Source organism: Mandrillus leucophaeus, unplaced genomic scaffold (assembly GCF_000951045.1).
Source record: "Mandrillus leucophaeus isolate KB7577 unplaced genomic scaffold, Mleu.le_1.0 Scaffold202, whole genome shotgun sequence".
Lineage (NCBI taxonomy): Eukaryota > Metazoa > Chordata > Mammalia > Primates > Cercopithecidae > Mandrillus > Mandrillus leucophaeus.
In genome coordinates, this window is record NW_012102055.1 from 3,169,437 (window position 1) to 3,189,139 (window position 19,703).

The following is a 19,703-nucleotide window of genomic DNA, read 5'->3' on the forward strand; positions in this document are numbered from 1 at the left end:
CTTAAATGCAGAACTGAAACTTCCCTGAAGAAATGTCACACATGAGTAGCAGCTTCAGCCTGTGCCTACGGTGTTCCAGCCTTCACCTAGGAATAAATCTGTTGCTATATATCTGTCAAACTAGAAATATGGGAGGATTGAGCTCCTGCTCAACAGACCAGACCAAACCAAAATGGAGTGACTCATGCTAAGTGTCACATAATCAAATGGAAACTTTAAGGAAGCAGATAGATCCCCAAACCAACCAGGTTTTCCTGAAAAAAAGATTCACACCAACCCATCAGAAAAAGCTCAGCCTACCTCAGTCAGTGTAATCAGGAGGTACCCTGTGCTTTAACTTACAAGTAACCTAATGTTAACCAAGCAGAGCTTTTTCTATTGCTGTTTCCTTGTTCCCACCTCATAAAACCCACTGGCCATTCCCCTGTGGATTCTGCCATTGCCCCAGTGGGAGAGATTTATGAATCATGAATAAGAGACTATTGGATGTGTAACTAAATTTGTTGCAATTTTGTCTCTTGACATCTCCCAGCAGTCCTATATCTCTGGTTGAACCCTGACTGACACAGAGGCCAAACATGCCTAAAAATCATTAAGCTTTGAGTTATAATGAAAATCTTCTATGAAATCTGCACAAAATGTTTAACTTCCTGTTTTTAAAGCACTCCAGAATATTGGAAAAACTAAAACATTCTAGCATCGCGAGTCTGGCATTACTCTAGTTCCACAAAATATCAAAAATATAAGTATAGATCAATTTTATTAAAAAGACATAATAACCTTCAATGGATTGTTACCAAATAAATTGTCGCAGTAGAAATCAGTAAGAATATTTTGTACCAAGTTGTTTTTATCCTGGCAATGGAAGCTTGATTCAAAAGCATATATACTATTAGTGTAACACACTAATGGTAAAAAAATTATTTTAATAGATCCTGAAAATCATTTTTAACATACAGCTTGCATTCCCAACAGTAAGTCTGGAATAAGTGGAAATTAAATTTAATAGAAAATATAATCCCAGCACTCTGGGAGGCCGAGGCAGGCAGATCACCTGAGGTCTGGAGTTCAAGACCAGCCTGGCCAACATGGCGAAAACCCATCTCTACTAAAAATACAAAAACATTAGCTGGATGTGGTGGCACGTGCCTGCAATCCCAGCTACTTGGGAAGCTGAGGCATGAGAATCGCTTGAATACAGGCAGTGGAGGTTGCAGTGAGCCGAGATCACGCCACTGCACTCCAGCCTGGGCAACACAGCAAGACTCCATCTCAATTAAAAAAAAAAAAAGTATTTACCAGAATTTTTGAATAATATTCTACTAAATAAAGTAACTTTAGAAATATTTATAATACAATTTAAGAATTAGTTAAAAGATGCCCATTATTTCTATTTAGTGATGTACTAGAAGCTGTAGTGCTTCCAGGATTACAGATAAATGAGAGGCATGATATTAAAGTGAACAAGAGTCAACATATATGTATTTTTTTTTCATTTTTTCAGATGATTTATGAACAAAGTCAAAGCAGTGTCCCAGCCTAAGCAGAAGTCTCACAAAGTCAGGTTTATTTGATTCATTGCAACAAGGAGTTCATTCACAGGAAAACAAAGGAAAAGATTTAATAATTCTAGGACTCTGAAGAAGGGTGAAATTTAGTCAAAATTTGAACACAGCAGGTTTTTGATGGGCTCAAAATAAAGCAGAGCTATGTGTAAAAGATCATCACCATATTTGGACTGGAAAGTGGGCCCAGGGTTTTATGTCCTTGGAAACTACAAAGTTAAAAGAGATGTAAAATGTTGTGTCTGTAAACCTCTGTTCTGAAGCTCTGCACCAGGGTTGAAAATTGAAGCTGCTTCTCTGTGTCAAAGTGACTTCCATCCCCCAGACAAGAGACAAGAGTGGGATGTTTCATTCATACTGATTTAATTTCAAATAGCAAAGCTCCTGGCAGTGTATAATTTTCGAGAACAAAGTTCCTCCATAGTAAGAAAGCAGTACTCACTCAAAGAGGGGGTTGTTAATGGCATTTCACAGCTGTGGTTTGTTCACAGAAGACAAGCTGTCTCCTCTAAATTTGCAGCTAGCTTTATCTGTGTCTGTTATCCCAGCTTGACAAATATCCAGACTGATTTTTACTTTCTCAGTAATTATGAAACTTCAGAAAATTGTTAGCACCAAAAAAGAGTTTTTAGCAAGGAGCCAGATGAGAAAATACAGTCAAAACTTGATATGTTTTGAGTTTGACAAAGCTAACAAAAACAAACAATGGGGAAAGGACTCCTTAGTCAATAAATAGTGCTTAAGGGGCTAGCCACATGCAGAAGATTGCAACTGGATCCCTTCCTTACACCATATACAAAAATGAACTCAAGATGGATTACAAACTTAAATGTAAAACCCAAAACTATAAAAACCCTGGAAGACAACCTCGGCAATACCATTCTGGACATAGAATAGGCAAAGATTTTATGATGAAGACATCAAAAGCAATTGCAACAAAAGAAAAAGTTGACAAATGGGATCTAGTTAAACTAAAGCGCTTCTGCACAGCAAAGGAAACTACCAACAAAGTGAACAGACAACCTACAGAATGGGAGTAAATTTTTGCAAACTACTCATCTGACAAAAGTCTAAAATCCAGCATCTATAAAAATCTTAAATAAATTTACAAGAAGAAAAAACAACCCCATGTGGGCAAAGGACATGGACAGACACTTTTCATACATGCAGCCAACAATCATGTGAAAAAAAGCTCAACATCAATGTCCATTAGAGAAATGCAAATCAAAACCACAATGAGATACCATCTAACACCAATCAGAATGGCTATTTTTAAAAAGTCAAAAAAAAAAAAAAACATGCTGGCAAGGTTGCAGAAAAAAGGTGACGCTTATACACTGTTGGTGGGAGTGTAAATTAGTTCAACCATTGTGGAAGACAGTGTTACAATTCCTCAAGGACCTAAAAACAGAACCACCAGGCTGGGTGCGGTGGCTCACGCCTGTAATCCCAGCACTTTGGGAGGCCAAGGTGGGTGGATCACCTGAGGCCAGGAGTTCGAGGCCAGCCTGGCCAACATGGTGAAACTCCGTCTGTATTAAAAATACAAAAATTAGCTGGGTGTGGTGGCACGTGCCTGTAATTCCAGCTACTTGGAAGGCTGAGGCAGGAGAATCACTTGAACCCAGGCAGCGGAGGTTGCAGTGAGCTGAGATCATGCTACTGCATTCCAGTCCAAGCAAGACTCCATCTCAAAAACAAACAAACAAACAAACAAACAAAACCATTCAACTCAGCAATCCCATTACTGGGCACATACCCAAAGGAATATAAATCGTTCTATTATAAAGACACATGTATGCATATGTTGTTGCAGCACTATTCACAATAGCAAAGACATGGAGTCAACCTCAATGCCAATCAATGGTAGACTGGATAAAGAAAATGTGCTATATACAATGGAATACCATGCAGCCATCAAAAAAGTATGAGATCATGTCCTTTGCAGGACATGGATGGAGCTGGAGGCCATTATCCTTAGCAGAATAATGCAGGAACAGAAAACCAAATACCACATGTCTCACTTATAAGTGGGAGCTAAATGATGAGAACACACGGACACATAGAAGGGAAAAACACACACTGGGGCCTATTGGAGGGTGAAGGATGGGAGGAGAGAGAGGATCAGGAAAAATAACTGTTGAATACTAGACTTAATACCTAGGTGATGAAATAATCTGTACGCTAACCTCCAAGACGCAAGTGTACCTATGCAACAAACATGCTCATGTACCCCGAACTTAAAAGTTAAATTTAAAAAGGTAAGTTAAAAATTAAAAAAAAAGAAAATATCACTAAGGGAAATACTATTTAAGACAACAAAAATGTTAAGAGCCTAAAAGTTAACTGAACAGAAAAACACATAGCGTTTACAGGAAGAAAATTAACATTTTTACTGAGCCTATAAAAGAAGTCAAAAATAAATAGAAAGATTATCATGGTTTTTGATTAATAAAGTCTCAGTTCTCCCTCAAATATATGTCTAAATTCCATGATATTCCCAATTAAATCTAAAGAATTTTAAGAGTTTTCATAGACTAATTCTAGTTTGTGGAGAGGACAAAATCCATGAATAGTAAAGAATTTTTTTGAAGCAGGACAATAGGAGTGACTACTTTAAAGATATTTATAGAACATCTTACAATAATCAAGCCAGACCTCTGTACACAAGAGATTTCAGGGTATGCTAAACAAAGGTGGCCTTTCAACCAGTGTGGAAAAGATGAGTGACCCCAAAACTGTATTGGCACAAGGGATGGTTGCCCACTTGGGAAAAGTAAACTTCAGTCCGTTTACCATTTAGAAATATAAATGCCGGCCGGGCGCGGTGGCTCAAGCCTGTAATCCCAGCACTTTGGGAGGCCGAGACGGGTGGATCACGAGGTCAGGAGATCGAGACCATCCTGGCTAACACGGTGAAACCCCGTCTCTACTAAAAAATACAAAAAACTAGCCGGGCGCGGTGGCGGCGCCTGTAGTCCCAGCTACTCGGGAGGCTGAGGCAGGAGAATGGCGTAAACTTGGGAGGCGGAGCTTGCAGTGAGCTGAGATCCCGCCGCTGCACTCCAGCCCGGTGACAGAGTGAGACTCCGTCTCAAAAAAAAAAAAAAAAAAAAAAAAAAAAAAGAAATATAAATGCCAAATAAACTAAAAAGCTAAATAAAGCAAACAAGTATTTACATATTAGAAGACAATATAAGAAGAAAATGTTTTGATTTTGGAATAGTGAAGAACTTCAGCAAGTCAAAGATCTCAGAAGTCCTAAAAAAACTAATATATTTGACAAAACAAATCTATAAAGCATTTATTAGACAGTAGACAATATACATAAAGAAAAGGCAAGCAAGACAAGATACCTGTATTATCCAGAATATGTAAGGAATATGTAAAGAAATCTGACATTACAGCAATGAGAAACTATCCAATAGAAATTATCCTGTGAGAAATTATCCAAAAAAAAATGGCAAACCACATGAATGAGTGAGTCATGAAGTACCTACCAACGCTTAATCCAGGAAGAGATAGTCTTAATAAGAATCAGGAACAGGCAAAAAGTAATAAATAAATAAACAAACAAACTAACGGCAATGACGTGTGTTTGATCTGCGAAATTGGGGCCATATGGAGAAAGGTATACTTTGGTGCGACTGTCAACTCTTAGGAGGGAAATTTTGGCAATATCTTTCAAAACTCCAAATATGCACAGTCTTAAACCCAGTGATTTTACTTTCTTCTGTCTTCACAAAATATTATCTTCACAAAATATTGACACATGCTGATTAGCTCTGTTAATCTGTTAAAACAATAATGGTGTATGTCTATGTTTTATATTTAGGAAAAAAACACTTAAAAAGAATTAAGTCAATTCTCAAATAATGGAAAGGTCCCCAAGATGTATAAATGAATAAAATCAATTACAGAATAATTACATTGTATTCAAACTTTAAGAAACTATATATTTTGTATGGAGTTAAATTGCAGAGAAAGATAAAGGTTTCCAGAGGCTGCACATATGCTGTTTTTTATTTTTATTTTTATTTTAGACACGGGGTTTTGACATGTTTCCCAGGCTGGTCTTGAACTCCTGGGCTCATGCAATCCGCCCGCCTCAGCCTCCCAAAGTTCTAGGATTACAGGTGTGAGCCACCGCACGCGGCCTGCACATCTGCTAACAGTAGTTACTGCTGGGGATGATGAGAGCCACAGAAATGGGACTTCCCTTTTTTGTACAATATTCAAAATGTTATTCTTAATTTTCACTATAAAATTTTATTCCAGTTTTATGCATAAAATAAAGATTTTAAAATAATTAGTATTGGTCGGACGTGGTAGCTCACACCTGTAATCCCAGCACTTTGGGAAGCCGAGGCGGGTGGATCACGAGGTCAGGATATCGAGACAAGCCTGGCTAACACGGTGAAACCCCGTCTCTACTAAAAATACAAAAAATTAGCTGGGCGTGGTGGCGGGCACCTGTAGTCCCAGCTACTCAGGAGGCTGAGGCAGGAGAATGCTGTGAACCCAGGAGGTGGAGCTTGCAGTGAGCCAAGATCATGCCACTGCACTCCAGCCTGGGTGTCACAGCGAGACTCCGTCTCAAAAAACACACACACACACACACACAAAAACTAGTATTATATTTATAATTACAATGTTCTATTAAAGCTAGGAGATTTATATCCTTGCTAACAAAAATACAACAAGTAAAATTTATGTAGTCTAGGTAAACAGAAAATGTCACTACTTCATTAAAAGAGTAGGGTTCATTGAGGGTGAAAGGGACTTTTTGAGTCAATTAATTTAGGTAAATAATACCATGCATTTCCATCATTTCCCAAGAGAGAAAGAAAGGCCAAGAGACCATGTGGACAGGAAAGTAGGGCCTGGGGGAAGGAAAGGGATTGTAATGGAGGGAGTTTTGGGGGTCGGGTAAGGATTTGGGGGAAATGGTTGGAAAAGCAGTTGAGGGAGAGGGGATGAAGAAGGAGATGCGGGAAGGAGAGGGAAGAGGTGAGAGATGGAACTGTGTTTTTGTTGGCAATTCAAGTAAGAACCAAGACATCTCAGAAGCGTTCCCAAGGAATGTCCAAATGCTCTGCCTTCCAGAAGCAGGTGCTGCTCTATTTCGGGAACCCTGTGGAAATACTTAGCAGTCTAAATCTAGACTCCGGGTTGAATTCCCAGCACTCAGTTCACCCAGATCTGGCCTCCAGCAGCAGGACCAGAAGCAGCAGCGAGGAGAGGCAGCAGCAGCAGAAGCGGCTCCTCTCCATCGCAGAAGCGGCTCCCAGGTGGCTCTGTGGGCCCAGGCCCCTCTTCCTTCCATTCAGAAAAACACAAGGCAGTTAACTGCATCCGCGTGTGCATCTGAGAAGGTGAACACACTTCATTTCCTGTTCATTGAGGGATAAAGGTATATGTGGCCTTTTGGTTCTCTTTTTGGGATCTACAATGAAAAAGGAGGGGAGAGCAGAGAATGGGTCATTTTACCTTGTCTGTTCTATGTTCCCACAAGGCCCTACCCTTAGAAAACCACAAAGGGAGGCTAGGTTTGCAATTACTTGAAGAGCGGGAAGGTGGATGAGAATCCAAGAGATGCTCTTTATTTTCTATTTGTCCAGGAAAAAGCAAAAACCTGACTCCGAAGCAGTCAGAAATCGAAGCTGGAAAAGAAGCAAGTGATGTGCGTTCTTGAGGTCCTCTGAAGAGATGTCTTGGAGACAACAGAATAAATGACCCTGTAAATTTTCTTTATCCTACTGGGCACCTTGACCAGAGCGCCTGGAGTTGTGGCCTAGCACAGGTGATGGGGAGGAACTCTTCCTGGATTAGACAAGGAAAACCCACCAACCACAAAGATGCAAGCTTCAAATGAGTGTATCTGTGCTGCTAGTATCCTAGCGGGAATCAGAATGCAATGACTTCAATGTGTGTTATTACACAGGTAGAAGGTTCTAGAACTATGCCGTGGCCAACCACCATGTGCAGGTAGGGGGCATTTAAAATGTGGTGAATTGAATTAAGATGTGCTGTAAGGGTAAAATGCACACCAGATTTCAATGACTTGGTGTGAAAAAATAACATAAAATATATAGACTATTGTATTAACAATTTAGATGAATCATAAATTGAAATAATATTTATTCTAGTAAAATATTTTTAAAACTTTTATTTTCGGTTCAGAGTTTGTTATATAGGTAAACTCATATCACGGGGGTTTATTGTGCAGACTATTTTGTTACCCAGGTACTAAGCCTAGTACCCAATCGTTATTTTTTCGATCCTCTCCCTCCTCCCAGCCTCTACCTTCTGAGAGGCCCCAGTGGGTATCGTCCCTCTTTTTTTTTTTTTTTTTTGACGGAGTCTCGCTTTGTCACCCAGGCTGGAGTGCAGTGGCACAATCTCGACTCACTGCAAGCTCTGCTTCCCGGGTTCACGCCATTCTCCTGCCTCAGCCTCCCGAATAGCTGAGACTACAAGTGCCCACTACCACGCCTAGCTAATTTTTTGTATTTTTAGTAGAGATGGGGTTTCACCATGTTAGCCAGGATGGTCTCGATCTCCTGACCTTGTAATCCACCCACCTCGGCCTCCCAAAGTGCTGGGCTTACAGGTGTGAGCCACTGCGCCCTGCTGGTGTTGTCCCTCTTTTTACGTCCATTTGTTCTCATCATTTAGCTTCCCCCTGTTTTTTTTTTTTTTTTGTTTGTTTGTTTGTTTTTGGGACATGGAGTTTCACTCTGGTCACCCAAGCTGGAGTGCAATGGCAAGATCTCAACTCACTGCAACCTCTGCCTCCTGGGTTCAAGCAATTCTGCCTCAGCCTCCCGAGTAGCTGGGACTACAGTCGCCCACCACCAGGCCCAGCTAACTTTTGTATTTTTAGTAGAGACGAAGTTCCACTATGTTGGCCAGGTTAGTCTCCAACTCCTGACCTCAGGTGATCTGCTTACCTCAGCCTCCCAAAGTGCTGGGATTACAGGCGTGAACCACTGTGCCTGGCCAGCTCCCATGTATAAGTGAGAACATGTGATATTTGGTTTTCTGTACCTGTGTTAGTTTGCTAAGGATAATGGCCTCTAGCTCCATCCATGTTCCCACAACAGACACGCTCTCGTTCTTTCTTATGGCTGCATAGTGTATGTCATGGTGTATATGTACCACATTTTCTTTATCCAATCTATCATTGATGGGTATTTAGGTTGATTCCATGTCTTTGCTATTGTGAATAGCGCTGCAATGAACATATACATGCATGGGTCTTCATGGTAGAATGATCTATTTTCCTTTGTGTGTATACCCAGTAATGAGATTGCTGGATTGAATGGTGTTTCTATTTTTAGCTCTTTGAGGAATCACCACACTGTTTCCCACAACGGTTAAACTAATTTACACTCCCACCAAAAGTGTGGAAGTATTCCCTTTTTTCCACAATCTCGCCAGCATGTTATTTTTTGACTTTTTAAAAATAGCCATTCTGATTGGTGTTCGATGGTATCTCATTGTGATTTTGATTTGCATTTCTCTAATGATCAGTGATACTGAGCTTTTTTTTTTTTTAATGTTTTCTGGCCACATGTATGTCTTCTTTTGCAATGTATCCCAGTAAAATTAATTTTGCTTGTTTCTCTGTACTTTTAGAAGTATGGCTACTAGAAAATTTATGATTGTGTATGTGGCTCAGATTGTTTTTCTATTAAAGACAGCGCTGTCTGGACTCTAGAAGATATTCTGATTCAAGAGGATGTAAAGAAATTCTCTAAGTCAATAAGAAAAATAGAAGAAACCCAAATGGGCAATGAGTGCATGGGAACTCACCTCAGTGGAAAAGAGGGAATGGCAAGCCAGCCCACCGAAGCCCACTGGCAACATAGGACAAGCCTGCAAAGCAGAGACAGCCCCTCCAGGAAGAGCAGCCAGGCCTTGGGAGGACATGGCCTCAGGACCAGATCCAGGGAGGACACAGTCACTAACCCCTGGCTCATCTGGCAGGTGTGGGCAGCAGCCAGGCCTGTGGCTTCACCAGCTCCTCCTGATCTCTGCCTTCAGCTGTCCTACAACCTGGGTCGGGCACCTATGCAGCTTTATGGCAGGCAGAGATGCACCACCCACATCCCCTTTCCAGGTAGGGCTTGCTGCCCTGGCTGTAGCGAGTGTGGCAGCAGATGGCCTCCAGCTATCAGCAACTTCAGAGAGCTGCCTTGCCTGAGGTCCTGTCCCTTCTGGGGAAGCTCCCGTCTGCCAGAGGGGCTACAAAAGCACAGTGGACACCATGATGGGCAAATATGGCTCATGGGAGCACCACTGGTGGCTGAGGCACTGTTGGGCCACATAGCAGTTGACTTTGCCCTCTCCACCTTCTTTTCACAAGAGTTGATCCCAATAAACATCCATCCTCTTCCATCCCAAACTGTCTTGGCATCTGCTTCTGGAGAGCCCAGCCTGGGGCAAGTTTCATGGGAAAGGGCATGTCTCCTGCAAGTTGCCTGTGACCTGGAAGATGGAGGAGGGAGATGTGTCCCCATGGGTTCCAGTTTGTCCTTGCTCGTCCCCTTCACGCTCACCTGTGCTTCCTGAATGTAACCAAGATACAGCAACTTCAGGCCCACCATCAAACTTACCAGCTCAAGCACTGCAGAGGGTATAACTTCTTTAATAAATCCCTTGTTCCAGGCTGGGCATGGTGGCTCACACCTGTAATCCCAGCACTTTGGGAGGCTGAGGTGGGAGGATCACCTGAGCCCAGGAGCTCAAGATCAGCCTGTAGGCAACACAGGGAGACCCTGTCTCTACCAGAAAAAAAAAAATAGTAAAATAAATTAGCTGAGTACAGTGGTGTGTGTCTGTAATCCCAGATACTCCAGAGGCTGAGGCGAGAGTATAGCTTGAGCCCAGGAGTTTGATGTTACAGTGAGCTATGATCGCACCATTACATTCCAGCCTGGGTGACACAGAAATACCCTGTCTCTAAAAAACAAAAAATTTTTAAAATCTCACTTCGTTTCACTTAAAGTGGCTCTGCTCCCTCAATAAGCCCTGTCATTCGGAAAAGAAAAAGAAAGCTTTAGAAAGGACCAAAAAAAAAAAAAAAAAAAAAAACCACGATTTTTGACATCAGAAATGTTCTGCCTTAAAATGTGTTTAATTTTTCTGAAAACATATAGTTTAATACCAATAGAACATTTTATGTGACCCTGTAGGATTTCATCAGAAACTGTTAAATATTAGGCTACCTTTTCAGTTTTTAGTCCTATTTTAACTGAGGTTTGATTCTGAAAGAGTGAAATTCAAGGGTGATGAGTGTAGGCTGTGAGCTTTAGAGAAAGGAAAGGACCCTAGCATGGGACATCAGATGCGTGCTTTACCGATTCCTGAGTCTGGCCAGTTGGCACTGGAAGGGTCTCTTGGTTTCAGAAGGTAGGATCCTCTAAGACGGAGTGTGGAAAACCCAAGAGGTGTTAAAAGCATTGTTCCTGCACTCAGGACACAAAAGTTCCCCCCAAGAACCCCAAGGCGATTGTTTCTAGAACCCACGGGTCCATAAGGCCCTCCCCGCTCCCTGAGGTCTGGGAAAAATGGCCTCGAACCCCATTACCCCCAACTCGACTTCTCCCTCTGCACCATCTTTTCGCAAGTGTTGATCCCAATAAACATCCATCCTCTTCCATCCCAAAGGCAGGGCTTGCTGCTCGGTTGTGGCAAGCACTTCTATCCCTTCCTTCACACAGGATGTGAGTGGCAGAGGCACCTGGTGCCCTCTACCCACCATCCAAGCATGACTGCTGTTGCTTTTCTTCTATCTTCTGAATGTCATGCAGTTTTTCTTGGGGCCAACCCTGAAGAGAACCATAGGGGAAGAAAATTCTGACCAAAGTAGTCCCAGTCAAGCTGACACAGGGCAAACTACCACCCCCAAACCAGATGATCGCACTCCCCAGTCTCCCTGGACACTGGCCACCACGCAGCAGCCTCCCTTACACTGGTGGCTGAGGGGCTGATGGGGCAGGAGCAGTGCCAGTGCCTGCCCAGGGGCCTGTGTTCCCACGACTTTGCACCCTCTGTCCTCCCACAGACAGCCGCCCAGTCTAGGGGAGTAAAGTGCAGGTAGTGATAACAGTAACCACCCCAAGGCCCTTATTGTTCTGAATTAATTATGGTAAATTAATACATATTCTATTTACCTACATTAACATAAACTAGTTAGGGACTTCACAACTGCAGCATTATCACCCAAAGATGAAAATAATGACCTGAAGAAAGGAATGAGTCAAAATTACACATTCCTGCAAAGCGGTTTATTGAGAGCTGATTTGTCAGTCAAAGAACAAACCATAATGATGGGAATATTGATGATTTCAACATAAAAAAATTTAAATAAGGTCAATCTTTACATACTAATTAGGGGCCACCTACAAGACGTATCGGGCAAAAAGAACAAGATGCAGAACAGTGTGTGGCTGGTTTGCTACCGTTTGTTTTAGAAGAGGGGAAAGAATATATATGTGCTACAGACATGTTTATATTCTATGTGTACTTCTATGTACATGTGCTTATACCACATGTATGTGCATATCTAACTTTGCACAACCCCTGGAAAGGCAAGTCGACGCTGGTGTCATTGGTGGCTGAGGAGGGAGGTGGTGGCTGTGGGACAGGATGGGAGGGACACATCCCTACATAATACTTCATACCTTTTAGCTGTGAACCATGTGCAATTATTACCTATTGAAAAATAAGTCAAAAACTAAAAATCAAATACATAAAAAAACTGCAGCAATAAACCATTAAAAAACATACATTCAGTTTATCACAGCCCACAGTATACTGGGAGCTGTCCATTTAGTACTGATGGCTTATACTGTCATATGATTTTTTAAAAAAATCTCCTGAGTTCCTCTCAACCTCAAATACACATTTTAAAAAGACATGATTAAAGAATAGCCAGAGCTGCACATATTCTTTTTTTTTTTTTTTTTTGAGACGGAGTTTTGCTCTTGTTGCCCAGGCTGGAGTGCAATGGCACGATCTTGGCTCACCACAACCTCCACCTCCCATGTTCAAGTGATTCTCCTGCCTCAGCCTCCCGAGTAACTGGCATTACAGGCATGCGCCAGCATGCCTGACTAATTTCATATTTTTAGTAGAGACGGGGTTTCTCCATGTTGGTCAGGCTACTCTTGAACTCCTGATCTCAGGTGATCTGCCAGCCTCAGCCTCCCAAAGCACTGGGATTACAGGCATGAACCACCGTGCCAGCCACCGCACATATTCTTAAATGAAGTCCCGGGGAGGCCTCAGGTCTAACAGTCATCCAGTCTGAGGCTCCTAGTTTGGGCGAGTTGGTCCTCGAGTCCTTGGCCAAACTTGGCAGCAAAGAGTGAGGTGATGAGGTCATCTCCAGTGTTCAGAGCCAGGTCGTACGCTGTCTGGCCTCCTGCATTCTTCTTTCGGATGCTTGCATTGCATCTGCAAAGGAAATGGAGAAATGGAGGTGCACTGAAGGACTTGAGCATGTGCCCCTAAGAGCTTGACTCTTCCCTTCCACGGAGGCCAGTCTGGGCCCCTCCTGCTCCCACCTCCCCAAACCTGTCCTCGAGAGGTCACAGTGACTTCAGTTCTCAGAGGTGGCTCTACCCTGAAACCTTTAAAGAGGCCTGTGATTTCAAAATGTCCAATTGCTAACCCTGGCCATTGGTTCCCATTGCATTAAAGTCCTACAACCAAGTATGTTTAATGGGGGCAACATTTTCATTGTGCTTTGAAAAGCCTTTAGTGCCCAGGGAACCGTGGTGGGATGGTGGTCCCCACGGACAGGGACAGCAGTTCAGGAACCAAGGCCTCTCTGAAAATCATCACAGGCCATTAGGGAGATACCTGTGGCCCTCAAAAGTATCCATCAGAGGCCAGGGGACATACCCCAGTAAAGTGGCGATGCTCTCTCTTCCTGCAAGGCCAAGCAGAGTAGCTTCGTGAAGAGCTGTATTTCTGAGCCTAATTAGGGGGAAAAAAATCCGGGATAAATCCTTAGTTAGCATCATCAGGAAACTGGATAGGATGCATGGGACCCAAGGTCCTGGTTTTTTTCATCGACCTACTTAACTAACCTGGGAAACCTTTTGAGTCTCCTCTCTCTGCCCTTCTCTTGGAGGAATACTGTGATAGAGGGTAAGCTTTGATACTAGACAGTGAAAAGGTTATAAACACCTTCATTTTTTAATGCGAGAAACCCACAAGGATATGGTTGGTAGTTGATTTAATAAATGCTAATAAATACCATTGTTCTAAACTGCCTGCAAGAGTTTATGCAACGTATTGGACATAGTCTTAACTTTGGCTTGGACCCCTCGGGCATGATAGTAGCTTCTCAGGGCTGAGGCTCCTATTTTTGTGTAGGGAAAATGACCTTGGCTCCAGTGAGTTGGGCTTATGTGACATGAAAATAAACACCAATCTTAGAAGCCAGGGAGCAGGCCTGAGAGGTCAGACACAGCATATTTTGCTGCAATGCCAGGGTTTCTCTTCGTATTTCCTAGTCAGGTTTGACCTAGTGAGGGAGGAGTGGGCAACTGAAATGGAGGTCAGGGTGGTACCAGGGCTCCTGAAAGGCTCCTATGCAGAGGTGGCAGGAGTGAAGGAGGGCAAGAGTCATGACTGAAAGTGGAAATGAGACAGGCATTGAATGTCTGAACTCTCTCTGCCCCTGCCCCTTCCTTTGATGCCAACACCCTCATCCCCCACACCTGCAGATGTGCCTGCAGCCATGCATTTATCCCTATGGAGAAAAAGGATAGTGGCTTCTTCTCTGAGGAAGATAAAGAGAGCCTCTGGTGAGAATCAGAGGGAAGCCTTTCACTTTCGGGCACCCAGGGGTCCCAGCCTGGGAGTAGCTCCACCTACCCAGAAAGCCTCTTGGTTGGCAAAGCCCTTCTCTTATATACAAAGTTACCAGTCATCTAGTGCGAACTCCATTCTCAAATGTGAATGGACAACCAAGGCTCATAGACATCTGAGAAAATCCTGCAGAATCAAAGAGAAAACCAAGATACACAAACACGAGGAATTTAAAACAAGACAAAAATCTAACTGGTATCTGCAGAATGATTCAAGACAATGTTGCACAAAAATATGAAACTATGAGAAAGAAACAATCAGAACAAAAGTAGCTCCTAGAAAGAATAAATGCGATTATTCAAATAACAATTATTCAATAGGAAGAATGGACAACAAAGTTAGGAAAATCTCTCGAAAGATGGAAGAGAGAAAGATAGATGAAACTATGGAAAAACACAAAAGAAAGACTGACATAAGGAATCAATTCAAGTAGTCCACTATCCAACTAACAGTTCTAGAAAGAGAATAGAAAAATGGAGGGGAGAAAATGCCCAAGAGATAATAGAACAAATTTTTCCTAACCTAAAGAAAGATAAGACTTTTTAAATCGAAAAGGCCAACTGGGTGAATCAAAAACAGCACATCTAAAAATACCCTTGTGAAATTTCAGAACATCAAGGATAAATGCTTTCAGAAAGAACAAACTGGTCACAAATGAAGAATTTGCCATTGAATGTTCATGGGCTATGCTGTGTGCTAGTGTGTTAGTCCATTTTCACACTGCTGATAAAGACATACCCAAGACTGGGCAGTTCACAAAAAAAGAGGTTTAACTGGAATTAGTCTGGAAAAGACTCCATTTCCTCCCTATCTTTCATTCTTTCTTCCTCACTGGTGGCATAGAGCTTAACTGTCTGTCACTTCACCCCCTACGGTTCCTTGGGCCTTTATAAGGCATTTACCATTTGAACTGGGATATATTCATAGGGTTACCACGTCTCCTATGTAGAGTTATGATCTTCTTTCTTTACAATTCTCTCCAAATTGAGAGCAGAGGATTCATTCTATGTATTGCATGGGGTGTTTGCTGGTGGTTAGATTTTCTGTGCTGGCTATTTCCTGTGGATCCACAGTTCAGTTTTGGAAAATGCTGAATGGTGACTCTGCCATGGAATTTGTACTTTAAAGAAACTTTACTATTAATATACAAACAATTCAAACTATTTACTCAAATCTAAGTATCATGGTAGATTAATGTACATTCTCTCCTTAAATTACCTAATGGAATAAGTGTCCACAGCCAAACCTCTAAGAAGTAGACTGATGCTTGCATCTTCCTCACCTGGCTACTGGGGCAGAGCCAGGGGATGGCACATTTGGAATCGCCAGTGCAGTGAGGAAGGGCAGCTCTTGTCCAAAAGCAAACAGCATTTCTCTGGGTCTCTCACCTAGTGAGATCTTGAATCTGTGTTTCTGAAATGTGCTAGTAAGAGGAATGAGCTTTGGTGGAGGATGTGAATTTCTCTTAGCCATTCCCTTGTGTTGAATATGATTTCATTCTGGTAGGAATGATACAAACTAGGAAATGGAACTAGGAACTAGGAAATGAGGAAAGAGCTTTCTGCCACCTGCCAAGCTACTTAATGGAAGTTATCTGGTGTAGAGACCACTTAGGCTCCACTAGCCAAACATGCTCGGATGGGAGAGAGCATTTTAATTGTTTGCTAAGGAACAACTCTCTGAACCTCTTTTATGGTAAAACCAGATCTCTGGATGATTTATGCCTAAAAGCAATAGGATGGATGGAATTTCGAGGTCATGTTCCTGTGTCTACAGAGGTCCAGCTCCAGGCCCAAACTCTTGGAACTAACAGATACAAACCAGACTTGGCAGAATGTGGCTGTCAGTGGGAAATGCTACTTTCCTCTACTGGCATGCACTGGAAAGGAAGAAGAGATCCCTGTGCCATATTTAAGAGAGGGCCAACCCTCTAGCTTTCCTCCCCACAACCATGTGAGCTACATACTGGCCACAGTCACCATGATCCTGCAGGGGGGTGACAAAGGCTACTACGCACCATTCAGATAGACAGGTGTAACCGCAGCATTAGACTTTACAGACATGCGATGAGAACACATGTGGATAAATGCCAATTTGTAGAATGGTGATGAAGCAAACATGGAAGCTGAGGCACAGCAAAATAAAAAGGCAATCTGTTCAATGCCCAGGGCACTTTCCTCCTCTTAGCTGGACTCTTCATAAAGCCAGGACTCATGCAGCTTACACTTCAATTCAAAATGTGCTCAAGTAATTTCTGTATCAACCACAAACATACTTAAATGCTATTAAAAAAGCTTTTCTGAATTATAAAAATATAAAATATGCCTCAACACAAAACAAGGTAGCACCATTTTATTAATAATGACAATAATACAACAGTGTAGGATAAATAAAGAAGTTGACACAGTAAACCCTAAGCAAACTTGAGAAAATAAATTCCAACCATCAAAGCTTTACACCAACACACCAAATATTCTGCTGTAAAATAAAACTAAAAAAAAGGGGTAGAAACTATTAAAATGCAGACATTAGTAAAATGCATATAGAAAAATTAACAGCATTATATTTTGAACACTAACACTAGAGACAATTCTGAAACAGAATAACAAGCAAAGCTACTGAAATTTTGGCCTCTGTGGTGGCACGAAGTACACAGCTGAATGTTCCACTGACACGGACCTTGACCTTGCCTTAGTAAGACCTCAGGAGGCAGGAGTGCTAGATGCCTGTCATGTCCCTAGAAGACTTACGTCAACAACGTGGTCGGCAAGATATGAGCAGTTAACATGAATGACTCATGCTCGAGGAAATTTTCACCTCACATTTTCAAAGTAATTTTCAAGAGAACAACAGAAGCATATGGCTGGAAGAGAAGGTTATGGGACAGGAGTGGACCAAGACTAGGACAGTAAGTAACAGGACTTGGTACCTTTCTGTCTTGTATCACGGGTGGGAAAGCAAGGCAGCAGGAGACCACGTGGTGGCCTCAGATGTGCCAGTCTCCTCCGCAGTGTGTGAGATCTGGAGACAACCATATGACATTTTCTTTCCGCATTAACTTCATGGGGAATACACTGAGGTGTGTCTTCCCTTGGTGTTACCATGATTCATGATGAAAACACTGATTAACACCCCAAGGGCTAAGGATTTACTGGCACCATACAGTATAAGCTTATGAATTAACAAAATGTATCATCATTTATGAAAGCCACTAAATTAGACAACCCAATAGTCCATTTTTAAAATTTCGCTTTACCCAGCTACGGAAAACAGAAGGCGTTAAGCCTCTTATTAAAGCTGAAATAGGTTAAAATGGTTGAAGTGGCTGAAACTGAACAGGGCGTGTGTGTAGATTGCTTCTGCCGCAGTGGAGCTCCAAGCAGTTAGCCTGCTGCTACCTTAGCTCTCCTGTCAATGTGTTTCACTTACGGCCCCCACTGTTGGTCAATGTGTTTCACTTACGGCCCCCACTGTTGGTCGATGTCTGCTCCTCTCTGCACGAGAACCGGAATCGCTTCATGGTGCTTATTCATAACAGCCACGGTTATGACGGGTCGATTGTCTTCATCACAGCAGTTGGGGTCTGCTCCCTGCAGCAAATGGAAAAGGAAGAACTCGCCAAAAAACCCTGCACTCAACAGCATCCAGTCGCCACCGTATGAGGTATAACAGATGTGCTTTACAGAGCTGATGGAACGAACGTGCTTTCAGATCAAAGGAGAGGAGAATCAGGAACCTCAAGACCAGATCTACAATTAACAGAGCTACAAAGTGACCCGGGTGACAAAACTTCTGTTTCCAGCACGGGCGGGGAGGGGAGGGCAGCACCCTGACAACTTGCTTCTTCAGGAAACCCAGGATAAAGGTAATATGGGGTCACGGGCCAGAGATTCTATCCAGCTTCATGCATGTTCCTTGGTCTCATCTGTGCTTCTCTGCCTATTTTCTCTGATATAAAAACTAGCAACAGGGAACAATTAATATCAAGCTTTTGACTAGCCATTCACTGCACCCTGAGTTTTTAATCAAAGGGCAGTGTCATTTTCACAGTATTGAACAAACCTTCCATCTGAAGGAGACAGAGGTGGAATGCCAGGCTGACCTCTTCAGAGAGATCTGCTCCTTTGGCGACACTTGCCTCATCCAGCAGCTGTTCAATCACAGAGACTCTTCCTTCCCCCGTGGGTCCGACTTCCTTCAGCAGGAGTCTGTTTTCAGGCTGTAGGATTTACAGAATGTGGTCATTTTCCCCGCCTCAAAATAGTCACTCAAGGCAAACACTTTCTTTCCAACGTTGAATTCTAAGTCACAAGGGCAGGTGACTATGAATGTGTGCATGAGAGTGTGTGTGTGGTCTTCAAATAGCCCACAGCACAAATATCCACATCTAATGCCAATCTTGCTGCTTCAAAACCTTGCTTCAGGCAGGGCTACCACATGGACACTGTTTTATATTAAGGACAAGGATGCCATACTGTTTTATATTAAGGACAAGGATGCCATGAGAAACCTCACAAAACCCAGAAACTCAACACTAATTTTATTATGACTAGCTCTAGGAAAAGCAATCAGGTGAGTCCTAAAATTTATTTTGCATACTTTATAAAGTGTTCAAGGTCAGTTGAAGTATGACAGTTCAGAAAATGTACTCCCCTGAGGAATGAATGAGCCAATACATTGACTTCTTTAGAAAAAAAGGCCGGGCATAGTAGCTCACGCCTGTAATCCCAGCACTTTGGGAGGCCGAGGCAGGCAGATCACTTGACGTCAGGAGTTCGAGATCAGCTTGGCCAACATGGCGAAACCCTGTCTCTACTAAAAATATAAAAATTAGCCAGGCGTGTTAGCATGCCTATAATCCCAGCTACTTGGGAGGCTGAGGCAGGAGAATCGCTTGAATTCAGGAGGCAAAGGTTTGAGTGAGCCGAGAACACACAACTGCACTTCAGCCTGGGCAACACAGTGGGACTCTGACTCAAAAAACAAAACATAGAAGAAAAGCTCTCAGAAATCTCAATATCTTTTTTTTTCTTTTCTTTTCTTTTCTTTTTTTTTTTTTTCTGAGATGGAGTTTCGCTCTGTCGCCAGGCTGGAGTGCCAGTGGCATGATCTTGGCTCACTGCAACCTCCGCCTCTCAGGTTTAAGTGATTCTCCTGCCTCAGCCTCCCGAGTAGCTGGGACTACAGGCATGTGCCACCACTCCTGGCTAATTTTTTGTATTTTTAATAGAGATGGAGTTTCACCGT

At 42.5% G+C, this 19,703-nt stretch overlaps 1 protein-coding gene and 1 pseudogene across 2 annotated transcripts in view; one reads left to right on the forward strand and one right to left on the reverse strand.

Moving 5' to 3' along the window:
- Window positions 1–7,538: 7,538 nt before the first annotated feature.
- LOC105539296 lies at window positions 7,539–9,975 on the forward strand (annotated as a pseudogene). Its single transcript, XR_001006027.1, has 2 exons — window positions 7,539–7,553; window positions 9,272–9,975. The product of XR_001006027.1 is annotated as an uncharacterized LOC105539296 (transcript).
- Window positions 9,976–11,838: 1,863 nt separating this feature from the next.
- Window positions 11,839–19,703, reverse strand: part of DZANK1 (double zinc ribbon and ankyrin repeat domains 1) — a 97,223-nt gene continuing 89,358 nt past the window's right edge. The window contains exons 18-21 of the mRNA XM_011979508.1: window positions 18,595–18,675; window positions 17,919–18,046; window positions 13,482–13,556; window positions 11,839–13,031 (exon numbers count right to left, since the gene is read on the reverse strand). Of these exons, the coding sequence (XP_011834898.1) occupies window positions 12,866–13,031; window positions 13,482–13,556; window positions 17,919–18,046; window positions 18,595–18,675 (450 nt within the window). The 3' untranslated portion in view covers window positions 11,839–12,865. The remainder of the gene's footprint in view (window positions 13,032–13,481; window positions 13,557–17,918; window positions 18,047–18,594; window positions 18,676–19,703) is intronic.